The 23245-nt window shown below is 40.8% G+C and overlaps 2 protein-coding genes across 3 annotated transcripts in view; both read left to right on the plus strand.

Moving 5' to 3' along the window:
- The window catches only part of LOC138954747 (dolichyl-diphosphooligosaccharide--protein glycosyltransferase subunit STT3B-like), a 41699-nt gene extending 27166 nt beyond the window's left edge, over positions 1-14533 (plus strand). The window contains exons 12-17 of one of the 2 annotated variants that reach the window (XR_011451956.1): positions 68-239; positions 1291-1464; positions 2527-2640; positions 7603-7809; positions 8869-9079; positions 9724-14533. Coding sequence is in view for 1 of the 2 variants with exons in the window: in XM_070326516.1 (XP_070182617.1) it covers positions 68-239; positions 1291-1464; positions 2527-2640; positions 7603-7809; positions 8869-8958 (757 nt within the window). In the remaining variant the exon portion in view is untranslated. Of the gene's footprint in view, positions 1-67; positions 240-1290; positions 1465-2526; positions 2641-7602; positions 7810-8868 lie in introns of both variants that reach the window. The other variant, XM_070326516.1, reaches the window with a different exon arrangement.
- Positions 14534-16519: 1986 nt separating this feature from the next.
- Positions 16520-23245, plus strand: part of LOC138954748 (choline/ethanolamine transporter flvcr2b-like) — a gene marked incomplete at its 3' end in the record, with an annotated part of 11195 nt that continues 4469 nt past the window's right edge. Inside the window, exon 1 of the mRNA XM_070326517.1 lies at positions 16520-16616. The remainder of the gene's footprint in view (positions 16617-23245) is intronic.

Here is a 23245-nt window from a genome sequence, read left to right on the forward strand (position 1 = left end):
GTAAGCCTATTTTTGCATTGTGTCTGGGAGAAAAACATGACATGTCAAAATATGCTTGTGTGTTCAGAACGAGGACAATACTGGACGATTTCCGTGAGGCTTACTACTGGCTGAGGATGAACACACCGGACAAGGCACGCGTGATGTCGTGGTGGGACTACGGATATCAGATAGCGGGAATGGGCAATCGGACAACACTAGTCGACAACAATACGTGGAATAACAGCCATATAGCATTGGTGAGTTGTTGCTTGTTAAACAATACCAGGAATAACAGCCATATAGCATTGGTGAGTTGTTGCTTGTTAAACAATACCAGGAATAAGAGCCACATAGCATTGGTGAGTTGCTGCTGGTTAAAGGTAACCTTGTTGTGTCGATGATCTTGTCACCCACCACAGAACCTGTTCATGCTTTTTCAAATCCGATAAACAAAAAACAAAAATTCACTTTATGTTGACGTTATAAACAAGTCCTGATCCTGCTGTGGAACACTGTCCCAGGGTTCGTACAGAGTCCTTGAACCCTGGAAAACTCCTTGAAAATTGGAAAACCTTTTCCAGGCCTTGAAAAGTGCTTGAAAATAGAGTTTTGTTAAATAGTCATTGAAAAGTACTTGATTTTTCCAAATTGTTGCCTATACATTTCGTCAGCAGCTTGTCTTATTTAAAACAAAATGCAACCCCCTTTTTTTCCTTCAAATACAGTACACACATTTTGGGAGAATAAAAGATCGAGTGAAAACGAAAGCAGACGAACTAACTATTACTAGTCACCCGTAGTTGCTTCCCTTCCCGGAAGTTGGCAAGGGAAACAACTACGGAATGACTAATAGTTTGCAGACTTGAAAAACTGAAGGTAAGCTTGGTGCTTTGCATTAATTTGGGGAAAATCATGTCCTTGAAAAGCATTTTTTGGTCCTGGAAATGTCCTTGAAAACTCATTGAATTGTATCAGCTCTGCCCTGCAGGAACCCTGCTGTCCAGAAATAATAAAATTTCCTGCCAGGAGAGGCCTCCTGTTACCCTCCAGAAATGCCCAAAATAAATATCGGCTGTAAGGGCGTTGCCTCTGCACCCCACCAGGGCCTCTGCAACCCCTGGGCCCCAGCCTATTTCAGAATTTGTTCAAGACAGTAGTTCCCCAGCCTGGTATGTGCTGGCTGCCAGTTGGTAGCCAAATGATTCTCTCCGCCATGGCTATGATTAACGTACCCCTTTTCCCAACGAAATATAATTAAGAAAGCTCTTCGTTTACAACTTGACACACCTGTACCTTGACCGTGTGCAGGTGGGCAAAGCCATGTCGTCCAACGAGTCTGCAGCGTACGACATCATGCGCATGCTGGACGTGGACTATGTGCTGGTCATCTTCGGCGGCGTCATCGGCTACTCTGGCGACGACATCAACAAGTTCCTCTGGATGGTCAGGATAGCCGAGGGGGAGCACCCCAAGGACATCAGGGTAAGGCTCTCTGGACTAGAGGATTGGTACTGACTAGCAACATTTATGCCTAACATTTAGAGAGTAATCCTTATGGAAATTCGACTCCCAAAGAGTAGCAAATGAACACCAACTGGTTAAACTGTGTGGAAGACTGACTCATAGTTGAACACATGGACTATTCTCTGTTGAACGTCACATGGACTATTCTCTGTTGAACGTCACATGGACTATTCTCTGTTGAACGTCACATGGATCCACCGAATTTCACAACAATTAATATCCACAGCCATGTGTGTCTCCTGCCTCCGAACACACACGCTACAGAGCTCGACTCAATGTGCGCAGTTTCGTATAAAAATTATTTTCTGAATTTCCCCACTGTGTTTTATAAAATAATCATATTATGAAAGCACATACATTCTTATCTTAGTTGTTATGTATTCATTGTTAGCAAACATCGGCATTATTCATGTTTTACTTTAAACGCAATCATTGTTATTTATAGATCACAGGCACTTGATGTAAGTAGGTCACACACGTGTAAATGTTGTGCCCAGTCCTTGTTTTTGTTTCTGTTATTATTTTAGTTAGCAGGTCTAGTTGAGCACGTATTAAGTATCATGTACCCACTACTAGTCATTGTGCATTTTAGTTAATGGACTGATGATGTCATTTGTATGGAGTCGACGCACGTGCGAGGATATGTATGTGTGGGAGGGGGGGGGGGGCGCGGGAGATGGAAGCTTGCTGTATGTTATGTAATGTATATATTGTGTGTGATACGTGGAAATGTGATACTATTTATTTGCATGTATGATACAGGTACAAATGTGATAATTGTAGGCTCATACTAGTGATTACTGTGTGTGATACATGAAATGTGATATGAATGCTGTTTTTATATGTTATACTCTTACTTTCTCCCAAGCGCAAGACAAATTCTTCTATGAAAATTGAAACCAATAAAATTTGAGTTGAGTTGAGTTGAGTTGGACTATTGTCTATTGAACGTCACATGGACTATTCTCTGTTGAATGTCACATGGACTATTGTCTATTGAACATATGTTGGTGTTGACAGGAGTCGGACTACTTCACGCCACAAGGAGAGTTCCGGGTGGACGCCCAAGGATCCCAGACCTTGCTCAACTGCTTAATGTACAAGTTATCCTACTACCGCTTTGGACAGATGCAGGTTGGTACTCAACTGCTTAATGTACAAGTTATCCTACTACCGCTTTGGACAGATGCAGGTTGGTACTCAACTGCTTAATGTACAAGTTATCCTACTACCGCTTTGGACAGATGCAGGTTGGTACTCAACTGCTTAATGTACAAGTTATCCTACTACCGCTTTGGACAGATGCAGGTTGGTACTCAACTGCTTAATGTACAAGTTATCCTACTACCGCTTTGGACAGATGCAGGTTGGTACTCAACTGCTTAATGTACAAGTTATCCTACTACCGCTTTGGACAGATGCAGGTTGGTACTCAACTGCTTAATGTACAAGTTATCCTACTACCGCTTTGGACAGATGCAGGTTGGTACTCAACTGCTTAATGTACAAGTTATCCTACTACCGCTTTGGACAGATGCAGGTTGGTACTCAACTGCTTAATGTACAAGTTATCCTACTACCGCTTTGGACAGATGCAGGTTGGTACTCAACTGCTTAATGTACAAGTTATCCTACTACCGCTTTGGACAGATGCAGGTTGGTACTCAACTGCTTAATGTACAAGTTATCCTACTACCGCTTTGGACAGATGCAGGTTGGTACTCAACTGCTTAATGTACAAGTTATCCTACTACCGCTTTGGACAGATGCAGGTTGGTACTCAACTGCTTAATGTACAAGTTATCCTACTACCGCTTTGGACAGATGCAGGTTGGTACTCAACTGCTTAATGTACAAGTTATCCTACTACCGCTTTGGACAGATGCAGGTTGGTACTCAACTGCTTAATGTACAAGTTATCCTACTACCGCTTTGGACAGATGCAGGTTGGTACTCAACTGCTTAATGTACAAGTTATCCTACTACCGCTTTGGACAGATGCAGGTTGGTACTCAACTGCTTAATGTACAAGTTATCCTACTACCGCTTTGGACAGATGCAGGTTGGTACTCAACTGCTTAATGTACAAGTTATCCTACTACCGCTTTGGACAGATGCAGGTTGGTACTCAACTGCTTAATGTACAAGTTATCCTACTACCGCTTTGGACAGATGCAGGTTGGTACTCAACTGCTTAATGTACAAGTTATCCTACTACCGCTTTGGACAGATGCAGGTTGGTACTCAACTGCTTAATGTACAAGTTATCCTACTACCGCTTTGGACAGATGCAGGTTGGTACTCAACTGCTTAATGTACAAGTTATCCTACTACCGCTTTGGACAGATGCAGGTTGGTACTCAACTGCTTAATGTACAAGTTATCCTACTACCGCTTTGGACAGATGCAGGTTGGTACTCAACTGCTTAATGTACAAGTTATCCTACTACCGCTTTGGACAGATGCAGGTTGGTACTCAACTGCTTAATGTACAAGTTATCCTACTACCGCTTTGGACAGATGCAGGTTGGTACTCAACTGCTTAATGTACAAGTTATCCTACTACCGCTTTGGACAGATGCAGGTTGGTACTCAACTGCTTAATGTACAAGTTATCCTACTACCGCTTTGGACAGATGCAGGTTGGTACTCAACTGCTTAATGTACAAGTTATCCTACTACCGCTTTGGACAGATGCAGGTTGGTACTCAACTGCTTAATGTACAAGTTATCCTACTACCGCTTTGGACAGATGCAGGTTGGTACTCAACTGCTTAATGTACAAGTTATCCTACTACCGCTTTGGACAGATGCAGGTTGGTACTCAACTGCTTAATGTACAAGTTATCCTACTACCGCTTTGGACAGATGCAGGTTGGTACTCAACTGCTTAATGTACAAGTTATCCTACTACCGCTTTGGACAGATGCAGGTTGGTACTCAACTGCTTAATGTACAAGTTATCCTACTACCGCTTTGGACAGATGCAGGTTGGTACTCAACTGCTTAATGTACAAGTTATCCTACTACCGCTTTGGACAGATGCAGGTTGGTACTCAACTGCTTAATGTACAAGTTATCCTACTACCGCTTTGGACAGATGCAGGTTGGTACTCAACTGCTTAATGTACAAGTTATCCTACTACCGCTTTGGACAGATGCAGGTTGGTACTCAACTGCTTAATGTACAAGTTATCCTACTACCGCTTTGGACAGATGCAGGTTGGTACTCAACTGCTTAATGTACAAGTTATCCTACTACCGCTTTGGACAGATGCAGGTTGGTACTCAACTGCTTAATGTACAAGTTATCCTACTACCGCTTTGGACAGATGCAGGTTGGTACTCAACTGCTTAATGTACAAGTTATCCTACTACCGCTTTGGACAGATGCAGGTTGGTACTCAACTGCTTAATGTACAAGTTATCCTACTACCGCTTTGGACAGATGCAGGTTGGTACTCAACTGCTTAATGTACAAGTTATCCTACTACCGCTTTGGACAGATGCAGGTTGGTACTCAACTGCTTAATGTACAAGTTATCCTACTACCGCTTTGGACAGATGCAGGTTGGTACTCAACTGCTTAATGTACAAGTTATCCTACTACCGCTTTGGACAGATGCAGGTTGGTACTCAACTGCTTAATGTACAAGTTATCCTACTACCGCTTTGGACAGATGCAGGTTGGTGCTCAACTGCTTAATGTACAAGTTATCCTACTACCGCTTTGGACAGATGCAGGTTGGTGCTCAACTGCTTAATGTACAAGTTATCCTACTACCGCTTTGGACAGATGCAGGTTGGTACTCAACTGCTTAATGTACAAGTTATCCTACTACCGCTTTGGACAGATGCAGGTTGGTACTCAACTGCTTAATGTACAAGTTATCCTACTACCGCTTTGGACAGATGCAGGTTGGTACTCAACTGCTTAATGTACAAGTTATCCTACTACCGCTTTGGACAGATGCAGGTTGGTGCTCAACTGCTTAATGTACAAGTTATCCTACTACCGCTTTGGACAGATGCAGGTTGGTACTCAACTGCTTAATGTACAAGTTATCCTACTACCGCTTTGGACAGATGCAGGTTGGTGCTCAACTGCTTAATGTACAAGTTATCCTACTACCGCTTTGGACAGATGCAGGTTGGTACTCAACTGCTTAATGTACAAGTTATCCTACTACCGCTTTGGACAGATGCAGGTTGGTACTCAACTGCTTAATGTACAAGTTATCCTACTACCGCTTTGGACAGATGCAGGTTGGTACTCAACTGCTTAATGTACAAGTTATCCTACTACCGCTTTGGACAGATGCAGGTTGGTACTCAACTGCTTAATGTACAAGTTATCCTACTACCGCTTTGGACAGATGCAGGTTGGTACTCAACTGCTTAATGTACAAGTTATCCTACTACCGCTTTGGACAGATGCAGGTTGGTACTCAACTGCTTAATGTACAAGTTATCCTACTACCGCTTTGGACAGATGCAGGTTGGTACTCAACTGCTTAATGTACAAGTTATCCTACTACCGCTTTGGACAGATGCAGGTTGGTACTCAACTGCTTAATGTACAAGTTATCCTACTACCGCTTTGGACAGATGCAGGTTGGTACTCAACTGCTTAATGTACAAGTTATCCTACTACCGCTTTGGACAGATGCAGGTTGGTACTCAACTGCTTAATGTACAAGTTATCCTACTACCGCTTTGGACAGATGCAGGTTGGTGCTCAACTGCTTAATGTACAAGTTATCCTACTACCGCTTTGGACAGATGCAGGTTGGTACTCAACTGCTTAATGTACAAGTTATCCTACTACCGCTTTGGACAGATGCAGGTTGGTACTCAACTGCTTAATGTACAAGTTATCCTACTACCGCTTTGGACAGATGCAGGTTGGTACTCAACTGCTTAATGTACAAGTTATCCTACTACCGCTTTGGACAGATGCAGGTTGGTACTCAACTGCTTAATGTACAAGTTATCCTACTACCGCTTTGGACAGATGCAGGTTGGTGCTCAACTGCTTAATGTACAAGTTATCCTACTACCGCTTTGGACAGATGCAGGTTGGTACTCAACTGCTTAATGTACAAGTTATCCTACTACCGCTTTGGACAGATGCAGGTTGGTGCTCAACTGCTTAATGTACAAGTTATCCTACTACCGCTTTGGACAGATGCAGGTTGGTACTCAACTGCTTAATGTACAAGTTATCCTACTACCGCTTTGGACAGATGCAGGTTGGTACTCAACTGCTTAATGTACAAGTTATCCTACTACCGCTTTGGACAGATGCAGGTTGGTACTCAACTGCTTAATGTACAAGTTATCCTACTACCGCTTTGGACAGATGCAGGTTGGTACTCAACTGCTTAATGTACAAGTTATCCTACTACCGCTTTGGACAGATGCAGGTTGGTACTCAACTGCTTAATGTACAAGTTATCCTACTACCGCTTTGGACAGATGCAGGTTGGTACTCAACTGCTTAATGTACAAGTTATCCTACTACCGCTTTGGACAGATGCAGGTTGGTACTCAACTGCTTAATGTACAAGTTATCCTACTACCGCTTTGGACAGATGCAGGTTGGTACTCAAACACACACACACTTTTTGAGTGGGAGAAAAATCTGTTCCATACACATCAGTGAATGTAACCTCTTTTTGAGATCTAAAAAAACATCTGGGAAAACCAAGGACGGAGTCTTAAACATAGATGTAAATTTACAGACATTATGAGGAGAAATTCATGGAGGAGAACGTGTAAAAGCATCGTGGGTGTAACTCTTTGGTTTCACTTTATTGGAAATGGAAAAGGGCAGATTGTGGGTGAAGAGAATTCACACTTTCATGTTTATTAAGGTTAGTTTATTTAGTTTAGGCATCTCACTCTCAGGTTTGAAAATGTAGAAGTTAATGTTTGGGTATGCCATGTTTTTACGCTTGCCTGAATTTTGCAGCAACGGAAATAGAAAGGAACATGAACAATGAAAAAACAAATGGAAAAAGGCAGGGCGCCATGAAACAGAAGTTTCTCTCACAATAAAACTTGCTCACCATCACAGTCCCTCTTTCTTTGCAGCTGGACTTCCGGTCACCAGCAGGTTTTGACCGCACGCGAGGCGTGGAGATCGGCAACAAGAACTTTGACCTGACCCACCTGGAGGAAGCCTACACCACGGAACACTGGCTGGTCAGAATTTACCGGGTCAAGGACCTCACCAACCGAGAGATCATCCCCAAGCTCAATAAACCCATCAAGAAGACCAAGCGGAAATCGTCTAAAAAGGTCAGTGAGGGACATAGTGTCAACGGTATTGTCTCTTTGTGAAAGTGTGTTATTGTTCATGAGAACGCTGGTACACCCTTGTCAACTGTATTTTCCGTTTGTGAAACTTCAGAAAGTGTTATTGTTCATGAGAACGCTGGTACACCTTTGTCAACTGTATGTTCCGTTTGTGAAACTTCAGAAAGTGTGTTATCGTTCATGAGAACGCTGGTACACCTTTGTCAACTGTATGTTCCGTTTGTGAAACTTCAGAAAGTGTGTTATTGTTCATGAGAACGCTGGTACACCCTTGTCAACTGTATGTTCCGTTTGTGAAACTTCAGAAAGTGTGTTATTGTTCATGAGAACGCTGGTACACCCTTGTCAACTGTATTTTCCGTTTGTGAAACTTCAGAAAGTGTGTTATTGTTCATGAGAACGCTGGTACACCCTTGTCAACTGTATTTTCCGTTTGTGAAACTTCAGAAAGTGTTATTGTTCATGAGAACGCTGGTACACCTTTGTCAACTGTATGTTCCGTTTGTGAAACTTCAGAAAGTGTGTTATTGTTCATCAGAACGCTGGTACACCCTTGTCAACTGTATTTTCCGTTTGTGAAACTTCAGAAAGTGTGTTATCGTTCATGAAAAGGATGGTACAGACCTATTTGTTATCGATAATTTGTCGTCATTTGTACACAAGTCTTTGACAGCATGATACCCAGCTTGGGGAGAGAAAAAGTGTGCAAAAAAAAATCTCCAGGTTTATTAAAATGTAGTCAAGACTATGTTAGACTGGATCCAATATATCAGTGGTGTGTGTGTGTCATCCAGTGGTGTGTGTGTGCATGCAGTTGTGTGTACATGTATGGGTGCACAAGGTATGGAACATTTGAGACATTACAAACTGAGGTTATGAAGAGTTCAGTGCTTTTTGAAAATTGGGCAAATTTTCTCGTTTGGTAGATTGTATAGGTCTTTTTATCCACTCCTTTTTTCCCCACCATGTTTAACGATGAAAAACAATAACGGACCAACCAACATCCCACCATGGTTATGACTGTCCTCGTGTTTGTTGCAGGCCAAAAAGACGGGCATAATCAAAAAGAAGCCCAAAATCATTAAAGGGAAGAAGACGTCGACATCAAGTAAAAAGACGGTCAAGAAGTAATCGCTGCACCCCCTGCCTGCGCTGCTTGGACTTTCTGGTCAACACTCGACCTGAAGATGGGACTTTTCTCTCTAGGCGCCGCGCTTCCGTCGATTCATTTCCAACCTGTCCAGCTTGCTATGTGCGTGTGTGCCTGTTTCGCGGTCCATCTGCCTGCTAGTCTGTCCATTCATGTCAAACTCCCCCCCCCCCCCCAGCCCTACCAACCTTTTTTCAGTCTGACTTTCTATTTTGTTTTGTTTTGTGTGTGTGTGCAATGAGCTTGGTTAAAATTGAGTTTTGTGGTTGTACAAATCTGCCTAAGCAGAGGCCATTTCAGTTCTGGAGGGTGTTGTTTTAGACTTGTCTTTTTCTTGTGAAGGTGGATGGTTTTTGAGCTGATTCGGCTTGCTTGCTGAAAGAAAGGTGTTCGTTTGTATTTTGGTGGTGCATTTTTTTTTTCTCTTGTTGTGAACCCCTGCCCTCCTCTCCCCCAACCCTCTTCTTTTACTTCATCGTTTTGAATTGTTGACGCTTAATCATTCCTGTCAGTAGAGGTAGTCTGATTGAGATGCATGTAGAAGACTCATTGCAACACCTTTTAGAAGCAAGTCAACCTGAAGCATCAGTTTGAGAATGGTATGGAACGCACACAGCCACTTTTGATACGCACGGAATGTGCCAGAAGAAGCCTGGTCTACGCATCAAAACAGAGCTTGTACAACCCTTATGGCTTTGCGACTATTGGCAGTTGGTGACATTTATTGCATCACTTTTTCTTTGCAGAATTTATGTGAGTGCCGTGCCACATTCTTTCACTGAGAAAGCCTGCAAGATATTGAACTGTGTCGAACAGTGAGGTCTTGGCCGGAGTGCACGAGAAAGAAACCAACCGGGTGGGAGCCAGCCGCAAGTGTTGGATTGGTTGAAATTGAGATTTGTTGTGATTTCAACCAATCAGACCCCGTGATTGTTCTCGACCATTTGGGTGGCACCCACTTTCGGTTTTAGCACCTCAGCCATGAATACTAAGTTGCTCAGTGCCACAGTGAACAGAGTTGACTTTGTCAAAAATACGTGCATGAGTGTCAAATTGAGAATAGAGCGTATTGTGAACCATCATATTATCCACACTACCATTACTGTGTGTAGAAGACTAGAACAAGATATTTTTGGGTTTGTGCATCATGTATTTTTGCAGCTACCAAAGCTAGATGAAGCTATAGTATGCCTGTCAGATACGGTGGCATAATTCGGATATAATGTCTGTTTGTGTGTACAGATAACGCCCATTAGTGATGTTTGCTTGTCATGTATGATGCCTCCATTATTCTGGACCACCTCAGCTCAACTCTGAGAACAAGTTTGAATGCAAGTTTTCCATTATTACCAGTGATGTTTTGTGTTTTACACAGTTTCTGTGACTGTTTTCATGGTTTTATGCATTTAATTCCCCGGGGAAGGGAACTTGTGAGAATGCAGATGCATTGAAATGCTTTGGTGGACTGCATTTCAGGGGCATTTTTGTGTTCCAAATTTCAAAAAACTGTTTGTGTGGTTCATGTCCATGAGAGTAGATTTGGAAAATTGGTTGTTGACACTCTGAGGGAAAACTCGTTCTATCCGCAGAAAATATGCCATAGTTTCTCTGAGGGAAAAGTCATTCTGTTTGCAGGAAATATAGCATGGTTTTCCTCCCTTTGTTTGGAAAAGAATCGGAGCTTGATTGTGTTTTCAACAAGAACTTCTCTTGGGAAATTGTACAAGTAGAGAATGTCAGATGGATGTTCAGCCGTCATCTCTCTTTCGAAGATAATGTGAGGAATATCATTGCATAAGTAACGAGTTGGTGTGTAGAGTAGCTTTTATGATATGTGCACTGTAGTGTGTAAATGTGTGCATGTAAATGTGTGGGTGTTTGTGTGTCTGTGTGCGTGCGTGTGTGTCTGTGTGTGCGTGTGTGTCTGAAAGTTTGTATACTCCAGAGTTTGTTGAAGTTGTGTTCGCTGTGTTTCAGTGTGTGTGAGTCACTGAGCGTGGTGTGTTGGATTTTTAAACTTTTGTATTTTTTGTTATAAAGTTTGGTATGTAAAGGTTGCATGTTGGAGTGAGAGCTAGTAACAGGATCGTGCATAGTATCATCGTAATAGCATGTTGAAACAGATTATATTCCTGAAAATAAAGCATACTTTACCATCAAGATGTAAACAATTTTAACATGTTCGCTTCACTTTTTCTTTTCTTCTGAACTTGCATTTCTTTATCAAATATAAATGGGATGACATAAAAGATTCTTATCCTCAAAATGGGTTGAAAAGCAGGTGTTAAAAAAAAAAAAAAAAAAAAGCTTTCAAAGAAACGAAAACAAAATCAGAGAGAAACACACACTATGCAGAAAGAACAAACTAACCACAGACCTACTATATATAACCACTTAAAGTTACCTAGTAAGTTTTTTGTTGTTGACATGTTACCTAAATCATCACTTTTTTTCTTGGCCTAACAAAGTTTTGACAAAGTTAAAACATCACTTTTTTTTCTTGGCCTAACAAAGTTTAAAAAAATGCTAAATGCCAGAAAAATGTCTCTTTCTAACAGAACTTACACCTTCAACAATATTGCGCAGTCAGTTCAAGAGTTTTTGCAACCACAATAACGCATGTATTCACAGACTGGATATGAAGCAATCCCCTCCCTCCGTGTGTCAATTTGTTTGGGACGTTTTGACGCGTTCTTCAAAAGCAGATAATGAGAATTGTGTGTGTGTGATTCTGTTGTGTGTATGTAACTACTCAGTGTGTGCGGTTGTGTTTGTTGCTGTGTATGTCTTGGTGGTTCAGCCCTGTTGATGGTTGCTCTGCAAAAGGAGATAATGAGGACGGGGGAGGTGTGCGTGTGTATGATTCTGGTGTGTGTGTGTGTGTGACCACTCATGTTCGTGAGTGCAGTTGTGTTTGTCGTGTATGTACTGGTGGTTCAGCCCTGTTGGTGGTTACTCTGCATAAGCTGATAATAAGGACAGTGGATGGGTAATATGATTCTATTGTATGTGTGTGACCAAACAGTTGTGTTAGTTGTGTGTGTGTGACCACTCATGTTTATGAGTGCAGTTGTGTTCGTTGTGTGTGTGCTGGTGGTTCAATCTTCTTGTCAGTTGCTTAAAGGTACAGTCCTACTAGATCGGCCAAAAGGTTTAGTAGTCGCACACCAAGACTGTGTTCCATGAAATGCATTTAGATGGTTTTATGATAATTCCACTTGTTGTAAACTTGCCATGTATACTATAGAAGTTTGTGTATGACGAGTTCATGCACTTGATCGACCATATCTTTCTAAAAGATCAGATCAGTCTATATAGACTGCATCTTAACGGTACCAGAGGCTGAGAGCTACCATATTCATGTTGAGAAGTGATCTACAAGTTTAAGAGGCAAACCAGAAGAAGAAGAAGTTACATCTTTTATAGAAGTAGCAGCACTACGGAGAGATTGAAACTGGCAATTGTTAAGGTCAAAGAAAAGCGGTTTTAAAGCAGCTGTGCCACCAGCACTGTGACCATTATACACTAGGCTGATTATGAAATCTTTTGAACAATACAGAAAGTACAAATCATCAAACAGGAATGGGAATCTTTAGATAGGCTTGAATAGTTTTGTCGCTGAATGGAGTTAGTCTGACCATAAGCATTATACCTTTGGCAAGAATCTGTGTCTGAATTGGTTTGGCGTGGGCATAAGGATTGTACCTTTCAACAACAGTTCATGTCTAATCCCACTGGTCCGCTGTAAAGCGCTTAGAGCCAAATATTTTTGTTTTTTGTAAGGGATAGGCGCAATATAAATACACTTTATTATTTATTATAAAGTTGAAATGCATGACAACAGCAGTAGTCTGATGATGTTTGTATCTTTTGTGTTGTGTAAAAGAAACGAGTAGCAATGCTTAACAAAAATTGATCTTTTTATTTTCCTGGTGCCATCGGGTGCAATGTGTTAGCAAAATGTGATTTTTGATGGAAACATTGTGTGTCTTTGTGTAGAATATTTATCTGAGTTGACAAGTTGTCAAGTACCATGAAAGTGTGTTGTTGGTGAGAATGAGAGTGACGGTTTCATGAAAATGTTACGTCTCTGTTTTTGTGTGAGGTAAGAGCAAGTTCAAATTTTTGGGGCAGGACTCAAAAATGTGTGGTAAAACACTGGAGCATCTTTGTAGTCCCCATCTTCTTTTTTCCATGATTTTATTTTCTCCTCTTTTGTCTTGGAAGGTTTAGCATTGTAGAGTCCCTATCCACTAAATTGTGAGAATACTGTATCATCCCATCTGTGTCTGTCACATCAGCAGAGAATTGGCATCACGTTTTCATGAAATTCACACAAAGTATTTTTACTGGGTGTATTTTTGTATGTGTGTGTGCATTATGTGTGAATGTTATAATATACAGTTACTTGTAATCAAATGTTGTTGGTACCCTGGTGTATTGGAATGCAGTACGTATAGCGTCATTTCAAATTGTGTGTGATTTTTGACTGAAGAACGAATGAATTGTCTTTGAACGGAATTCTACTAATTTCAAAAAAAGTACAGATTCTGAGACAGGAAAACAAGAATCAAGAAGTTAGAGGAATTACTGAACTTTGCTCTGTTCGTTTGTTCGTTTGTTTGCTTTTTGATGCAAGGAAACAGGTTGAGGTTTTTGTGTCTTTACCGCTTCATTCACACTACAGTGACACACTTTGTTTTTGGGATAATTTCATTGGTTGGTTCCTTCCCTTTTGATGATTTTGTGGCATTATTTTTGTTTTCACTTCAACGATGATTCTATATTTTTCTCTTTTTTCCCCCTGTGTATCTTCATTGGTTAAATCGTCAGCACTGGTCAAGTCATTTGCCAGTTGTAATATTTTATTAATTTCAAATTGCGTGCTTGGTTGTTTTCTGTCAGTTGTGAGAAAATTGTTGAGATATTGTGTTCTTTCGTGCTTTTTATTTTCTGTTTATTTTATTTATTTTTTTTTTTTTTACTGTTCATCACTGAAGTGTACCTGTTGTTACTATACCCTCCTACTGCTCATGCTTTGTGTTCTTTCTCTCACCTCCTTCTTTCTGTATCAATGTTAATCAGAGTGTGTAGCTTCAACCACAAAGAAATTCTATTTCTTGTATCCTTACAGACAACCTCCATCGCTGACATTATTTTGGCTGAATTGACGCTACTGTGAACTATCTATCTTTATCATATTTATTTTGTTTTTTCCATTTTGTTTTTTCCATTTTGTTTTTTCCATTTTGTTTTTTTCTCTTTTGTGTATTAGTATTACAATGTTCTCACTTTTTGTCTTTTGCCATTCTAATGCAGCATTGATGGTGGTGTGACTCATTCTTTTTTGTCTTCTTCATACAACGCCCCCCCCCCCCCCACACCATCAAAACAGAGTGTGCCACTGTTGAAGTCTATGGTGAAAGTGGTGAGGATATGTTGTTGAGATGTACATGTTTATTATTATCTCAAGAAGATGATATATATGTAAATTGTGTTGATATTCTCTATGTTGTTGGAGAATTTGAAGTTCTGAATTAAAAATTTAAAGAGAGAGTATGGTGTTTGCTGGAAAATAGTGTGTCTGTCTGTCGGTCGGTCGGTCGGTCTGTCTGTCTGTCTGTCGGTCTGTCTGTCTGTCTGTCGGTCTGTCTGTCTGTCTGTCTGTGTGTCTCTATCTCTGCCTATGTCTATCTGTCTGTCTGTGGGAAAAATACAATACTTATATTTGAGTTTGTGAAAGCAACCTTGTCTTCTGCAATGATGGACCAGATTTACCTGATATTTGAAGTAAAAGAGTAGGGGTTGATCACAGGTGATGTTGGAAAAACAAGGAAAAACAAAAGAAACAAGAAATTCCTCCGAGGTAGGAAAAACACCCCCGTCAAAGGGAAATAACCTTCTCAGTTGGTGGCAGTGACTGAGTGAGAATGGTTATTTCCCTTTGACCATGAAGATGTCCCTCTATAAGTCCTTGTATAATTTTAATCCACCAATAACTCCCTAACCGTGTGTTTGACTGGTCCCAATTTTTGTAAGGACCGTCTCAGGAATGTATAGAACCTGTTCACCAAGTTTGGTGACGATCGGTCCGTTCATTCTTGAGATCTATATGCGAACACAAACACGCAAACAAACAAACAAACACATCGACCGAAACCTATACACACCCCTATACCGGGGGTGTAATAAGCAAACTACATGTACTGTAAAGGCAGCCATCCAATGGTTTTCACGGTTTTCAAATGTCAAAGTACAGAAATTGTAGCACAATTTCCCATTGGCTGCTTCAATTGTCTCTGTAATTCTAATGTGCCAGTATTCCTTGAATTTGTAAACCAAAAAAATACATGCACGCGAGTATTTTGTTTTATTTTATTTATTTATTTTCTATAGTTCTCTGCCACAAGAAAAGAAAACACGTGTTTCATTCATCGGATGTGCTCGTATCATCCCCGTGTATGGCATTAACACTCGTGAAATAATAGCCAACCTGCTCGGTAAAATCAATATTACACACACATTAAGTCAGTATTTCAACACTTGAATTCATTACATACATTTCAACAACATACGCACATGACTATATAACAGATTAATTTCAAGGAGGTCTTATACATGAGAATTGTTATGTCCATCGTTAGGATCACAAATATTTGAAGGAAATGTGTAGATATTGAAATTAAACGCCCCACATGATGTGCATGGCAAGCATTTTTTGTTTGTTTTAACACTTGCATTTGAATTCGTCCTAATTATCAGCGCTATCTTGCACCCATATATTATTTGTTCTCAAATCTCGTTGTGTTTTTGGTACACCGGATCGGAGGAGTGTGGTGAAGCAACGTTTGACCCGTGTTGAGACGGGCTGGAGTGACACTTGGACACCTGGTTGACAGTGCCGTGTTGACTTGTTGGTAGAATTAGGTCACACTGATACAGGCAAAACGACAGATGCACATACAATTATGTACTCGCACGTGCATACGGTGGACTAAGCTTTCATGGTGTGTGTGTCTGTCTGTCTGTCTGTCTGTGATTTTTTGGGTTCAACAAAGGCTGTTGCTGAAGCAGTATTCGACCTCTTTTGAAACGGACTGAAGTGACACTTGACCAAGTTTTTGACGATCCTGTGCTGAAATGATGTAACCCGGGTATTACACACGCATATACATGCATGAACGCGAAGACTCGTAGGCACATTCGCACGCACGCACACAGGCACGCACGCACGCACAAACGCACACACACTTACACACACTAACACACACACACACTGACACACTTACACAGTCTTGAATAGCTATTGTGAAAACTTTAACGTGTGGTTGTGAATGCGCTTGTAATTATATAAGACTGTCAGCATCTATAGACTTTCTGGTGTTTTTGCGTTTTTTGTTTGTGTGTTGTTGTTTTGTTTGGGGGGTGGAGGTGGAGGTGGAGGGGGGTGAGGGGTGTTGGTTGGGGAGGTGAGTGTGTTACTGTACTTTGGTGAGTCACATTCATAATCTACGTTGGCTCTGTTGCAACACGTATGTTTTGTCGGTGAGGTACATTTATTTCGCGTTTAACTCTTTGCTCGCCAATGAAGTGGGACCGTTTGTCTCTAAACATCGTTGAACTTCGTGGATGTATGTAGGTATGTATGTATATGGGATGGTTTGTTAGTTTTGTGTTGGTTTTTACATTTAGTCAAGTTTTGACTAAATGTTATAACACAGAGGGGGAATCAAGACGAGGGTCGTGGTGTATGTGTGTGTGTGTGTGTGTGTGTGTGTGTGTCTGTGTCTGTGTGTCTGTGTGTGTCTGTCTGTCTGTGTGTCTGTCAGTGTGCGTGTGTGTGTGCAGTAGAGCGATACAGAGTAAACTACTGGACCGATCTTTATGACATTTCAGTACATGAGAGTTCCTGGGTATGATATCCTCAGATTTTTTTTTTTTTCGATAAATGTCTTTGATGACGTCATATCCGGCTTTTTGTAAAAGTTGAGGCGGCACTGTCACACCCTCACTTTTCAATCAAATTGATTGAAATTTTGGCCAAGCAATCTTAGACGAAGGCCGGAATTCGGTATTGCATTTCAGCTTGGAGGCTTAAACATTAATTAATGACTTTGGTCATTAAAAATCTGAAAATTGTAATTAAAATTATTTTTTTTATAAAATGATCCAAAATTACGTTTATCTTATTCTTCATCATTTTCTGATTCCAAAAACATATAAATATGTTATATTCGGATTAAAAACAAGCTCTGAAAATTAAAAATATAAAAATTATGATTAAAATAAAATTCCCGAAATCGATTTAAAAACAATTTCATCTTATTCCTTGTCGGTTCCTGATTCCAAAAACATATAGATATGATATGTTTGGATTAAAAACACGCTCAGAAAGTTAAAACGAAGCGTACAGAAAAGCGTGCTATGCAGCACAGCGCAACCACTACCGCACTAAACAGGCTCGTTAATTTCACTGCGTTTTGCACGAGCGGCGGACTACGGTCATTGTGAAAAAAAGCAGTGCGTTCAGTTTCATTCTGGGAGTTCCACAGCTTGACTAAATGTAGTAATTTTGCCTTACGCGACTTGTTTATTGATGTAGAACTTGGGTAATAGTATCATCTGTGTGTGTGTGTGTGTGCCGTGTGTGCTGTGTGTGTGTGTGTGTGTGTGTGTGTGTGTGTGTGTGTTAGTGTGTGCGTGTGTGTGCGTGCGTGTGAGAGAGAGAGACAGAGACAGAGAGAAAAACAGAGAGAGAGAGAGAGAAACAGAGAGAGAGAGACAGAGAGAGAAACAGAGAGAGAGAGAGAAACAGAGAGAGAAACAGAGAGAGAGAGAATCAGAATCAGAATCAGAATGTTTTATTCGCGGAAACACTGAATGGTTTTTAGCGAAAGGGTGTTGTGGGGTTGGGATGTCGACGTTCAAAGCTTTCTGGATACCGAAACATGCACGATCGCGAAAAGATTCTCGCTACTGGAAGTCCGATAGCGAGTCAGTCTGTGCACACAGCTAGGTGTAGGGATGTGCACGTCCGTCACACGGGGGTCTTTGTTCGTTATTTTCATTAACAATGCAGGTCGAAGATCAGCCCAGGTACAGTCTCACGGCTGCCGCCAAAACATTCAGGTCTCTGGTCGCCTGCCTTCTGTCTTCTGCGAAGTCGTCTTTGCTCAGAGGTTTCGACCTCTTCAGACAGCGCGCTGAAGAGTCTCTCATTTTGATGTACCAATCACACGCCGTAGACGGTGGCACGCCTAGTTTTTTCCACCGCAGGAACAACACCCAATTCGTTCCCCCGCAAGACGAACAACATGGTAGGTGTCTCCAAATCAATGCCTTAAAATAGTAGATAACCAGACTTTCTAGTATTGAAGTTTATATCATACTGTTCTGTACTTTATTTTGCATTGGATCAGCTAGTTGTCTTACCATTTACACTCTCGTGTACTACATAAGAGAAGAAATGTCATCAAGACAAGTCAGAAATACTGTCTCCCACGTTAAAAATGTTGAAATAACACAAAGCACGGTCAACAGAAGGGCTTAAATCTTTTTGCTGGTCAAAGTCAAACTACTTGTGGATACTGCTCTTCATTTTTAAGTTTAAGCTTACCTTAGTTTAGACTCACGATCGGTTCAAAGATCAACAGTGAAATTTGACGGGGTAAGATCCCCCGCAGCTTGGTCGATTTGCCTACTACGCCCCACCGCAACACTAGGGTAAGATCCCCCGCCGTTATGTTTATCAGAAAAAATGACATACCAGCTATAATTTTTGTGTAAATCCACTAATTATGGATGTGATTGGACTCTGACATCTTCAGATGTACTCCAACATTTGGCACGAGCAATAAGTCACCGATTAACCATTGTTTTAGTGTGTGTGCGTGTGCGTGTGTGTGTGTGTGCGCGCGTGCGTGCGTGTATGTGTGTGTGCGTGCGTGCATGTGTGTGTGTGTGTGTGTGTGTGTGTGAAAGAATTGCACATAAATATGTCCACTTTACACAGGAAGCTGTGAGGTTGTTACTTTTTGCTTTGAGTCCAGAGATATACTCTGACAGGCATGCAAGACTTCATGTGCTTTTTAACAAAGCAGAATTATAAAACAAAAACAAAAAGCACTCAACTCTCTGTCTCTTTTTTTTGTTTGTGTGTGGTCATAAACAAAACAAACCTGATTAACTGCGTGTCATATAAAACTGTCGAGCACACTTATTCTTGAATGTTATGGAAATTAAAAGAAGTTGTTCCTCTGCAAGTGTGTGAATGTAGGCATTATAGTAGCCTATATGTGTTACAGCGATGTTAAATATGCAGTTTCCATCTTGTTGAGCCCGACGCCTATGCCTGGCAAGACCAGAGCGATGCTTATACCGCTTCATGCACGCATTGCATAAATAAGCGTAGCCAGTAGAGTGGGTGATTTGGTGGTCACGAAGATACTTTCTTCTCATGAACGACTTTTGACAGGTTTGGCACTAAAACCCCGGCTTTTCACCCAGACATATATGCTTGTCCAGACTGCGTTTGTGTGCGTACGATTTTTTGCAAACACCACACTGGAAAGGTTTGGTGCCTGCATGCTTGTTCATATGAGACTGGTAATCTACCTGTCGACCAAACCTCTTGTCACAAACTATGCATACAAAACGAGATTCGTTGCCATGTTTCTCACGTTTGTGATTGTCCAATGTTCGCTTGTGTTTGTATGCTGATCCGCATTCGTCACACAAATGGAGGAGACCAACCTTCTTCGGTGTAGAAGTCTGTAAAGGGACTGTCTCACCTATAGTCACCTCACTACTGATGTCTAGGTAGCTGTCGATTACTTCCCCAGACACCTCCCCGGCAGATAGCGTGTGGTCGCTGGTCTCCATCTGTCAAATAAAAACGCTTCAAACGGGTCAGTTTTGCTGTGCATGATGTGCTTTTTCAGCGCGCATGTGCGGGGGGGCGTAGTAGGCACTCCGGCAAAAATGCGGGGGACCTTATCTGGTGTCTGCGGGGGACCTTACCCACTGAGAATCGAGTACCACAAAATAACGCTAGATTAGAGCAGCTTATCCACGATGCTGGTGCCCAAAAACGCGCATACAAGGCTGCAAGGTATCGAAGATTAAACTGTGAGTATTAAAATAGTGCTTTAAATGGTAGTTCTAGGTTAATTTGTACGAAATTGAGACCTCTCTGTATAATTTTCACGGACTTCGGCAGAAAATCGAACGCCACTGTTCACGAGTACACAACAAGACATAAGTTACATATTATACATAAGCCTAGGCAATTCTGCTTCAGAATATCTATACTTGATAATGTGATTTGACACAACGTACCTTCACAGGGCAATTCCTTTGCGAGATAACAATTTTGCTTCCGCGTGCGGGGGAACGAATTGGGTGTTGTTCCTGCGGTGGAAAAAACTAGGCGTGCCACCGTCTACGGCGTGCATCAGTCACTTTCCTTTCTCTTATGTCGTATCTTAGCACGATGTCGTCCGATTCGCACACAAGCACGTTCTGTTCAAAACGCTTGTCTAGCACCGCGTGGTGTATGGACTGGTTACGGCGGATATCCCTTACTTCTTCGTTCAAAGTAGTTTATTGTCTCCTTTTTCATTATTACAGTTCTATTCCTTTTTGATAACATATTTTGTGTTTCTTAATTGCTTTTTTTTTTCTCGTTTGCTATTTACTTTTAGTTTGTTTAATTTGTACCAAGATATTTCAGTAGATCTATCGATTCATTTTAACGCTCAGGAGTTAGAACGCTGTTATAATTATAGTTTCACGATGAGCAGCTGTCCAAATGCATGGCCCACTAAAGAGGGTTTTCGCGTGGGACACCTGAATATAAACCATGCAATTAACAAAATGACTGACATATCTACTATGCTTTTAAATTCTGGTTCAAGCTTTCACGTTTTTGGGTTTTCAGAATCAAGATTATCTCACCAGATTTCAGATTCTGATGTTGCTATTCCTGGTTACAATGTATTACGAAGAGACCCACAGCAAAGTAAAGAAACTGGTTTGCTATTGTACATAAGCGAATCAGTTAGTTATACACGATTAACACACCTTGAGCAGTTTGTGGAATCGGTGTGGATAGAAATTAAGTTGAAAAGAGCACCTCCACTCCTTATAGGTTTCTGTTATAGAAATCCTGCAGAGCGAGCAAACTGGTCAGATAATTTTACACAGATGTTAGATGCAGTCTTGCTCGAATCAAAGGAAATAATTATGTTAGGAGACTTTAATATTAATTTGTTAAAACAGAACAAAATGTGGCTTGATATGCTTAACCTCTATAATCTCAAACAAATAGTATGCACACCTACGAGAGTCACAGCAACCACCAGCACTCTGATAGATCATATTTATATGACTGATCATCGTAACATTGTTGAATGTTGTGTTCCAGCTAGTGGTTGCAGTGATCACTTTCCCATTTGTCTAACGTGGTCGAGAAAGGGTGTACAAATTCCTAAAGCTGGCCACAAGACAATAAAATATAGATCCTTTTCTCAATTCAACGAAGACACATTTCTCCGTGACCTCTGTAATTCCTCTCTCCCTGAGGTTTATAATCATACGAATCCTGATGCTGCTCTAACGCACTGGCTGAATGCTTTCACTAACATTTATGATCAACATGCTCCATGGAGAATTAAGAGAGTCAAACACATAGTAAAACCTAAGTGGTTTGATGATGAATTACAAGATGCAATTGATCATCGTGATTTTTTAAAGTCAATCGGTAAAGAAGAGGAGTATAGAGAACAGAGAAATAAAGTTAATTCAATGAAACGATTAAAAAAAAGAAAGTATTTTCAAGACCTTGCTTCTTCAAAACAAAATTCAAAGAACATTTGGAAAGCAATAAATGAACTTACAAATAAAACGACTGCATCTACTTCAAGTTGCCTAAAGGACATATCACCTGATGATTTAAACACACATTTTTCCAAAATAGCTGAAAAGGTTGTTATAAATGATAAAACAACCTTAAATAAATTGGAAGTTTTGGAAGACTTCTGTAAATCAAAACAAATTTCATCTCAGTTAAATATTCCTCCGCTTACGGTGCCTGAAGTATTTCACGCACTCGCTCATTTAAAGCAAACGGGTACCCGGGGAATAGACGGGCTTGATGGAAGGATTCTAAAGTTATCAGCCCCTGTAATTTCTGACACCCTCACTTACATTTATAATCTCTGTTTAGAAAAAAACTATTTTCCAATAGCCCTCAAGCAGGCTAAAATCATTCCTCTGTTTAAATCTGGCGAAAAGAAAGACCCCTCAAATTACAGGCCGATTTCTATACTGTCAGTATTATCAAAACCACTGGAACGACATATAAACAAACACCTATTATCGCACTTTGATCACAATCAATTATTTCACCCTAACCAGTCTGGATTTAGAGCTCATCACTCCTGTCACACTGCCTTAGTCTCTCTTGTTGATCAGTGGTTGGAAAAGATCAACGATAATGAATTTTGTGGAGCTGTCTTTGTCGATTTTGCCAAAGCTTTTGATGTAATTGATCACAAGTTGTTACTGAGGAAACTCACATTGTATGGACTCGGGATTGATTCTGTTGAACTTATAACTTCTTTTCTTATTGACAGGCAACAGGCTGTATACGCAAACGCCTCAGCATCAAGTATGCAGGATGTACGATATGGCGTACCACAAGGGTCAGTTTTAGGCCCTCTCCTCTTCTCTATATACATAAATGACCTTCCCCTTCACATTGAGAATTTATGTGAACTTTTTGCAGATGACACAACCATACATTCTAGTAACACAAATTTAAGTCGTTTATCAGAAACACTGCAAGAAAGTTTAAACCAGTTGAGTGAATGGACTGAGCTAAATCACATGTCCCTTAACCCCCCAAAAACAAAAAGCATGATAATAACAACTAGGCAAAAACGCCAGAACATAACCTCAATATTTCACGATCTAACGGTTAATAATAAACTTGTTGAAAAAGTCGACCATCATAAAGTTTTGGGAGTGACCATTGATAACAACCTGTCTTGGTCACACCACATCGAACAATTGTCTAAACAAGTGTCCAAGAAGGTCTATCTATTATCTAGAATCAAGCACTTTCTGAATTTGGAAGCCAGGAAATTATTCTTTAATGCTCATATTCAGTCTGTTATTGACTACGCGTCTACCTTGTGGGACTCGGCAAGTGAAAATTCATTCAAACCACTAATTAGATTACATAAACGAGCGCTTAAAGTAGTCTTA

This window comes from Littorina saxatilis, unplaced genomic scaffold, assembly GCF_037325665.1.
Source record: "Littorina saxatilis isolate snail1 unplaced genomic scaffold, US_GU_Lsax_2.0 scaffold_622, whole genome shotgun sequence".
Lineage (NCBI taxonomy): Eukaryota > Metazoa > Mollusca > Gastropoda > Littorinimorpha > Littorinidae > Littorina > Littorina saxatilis.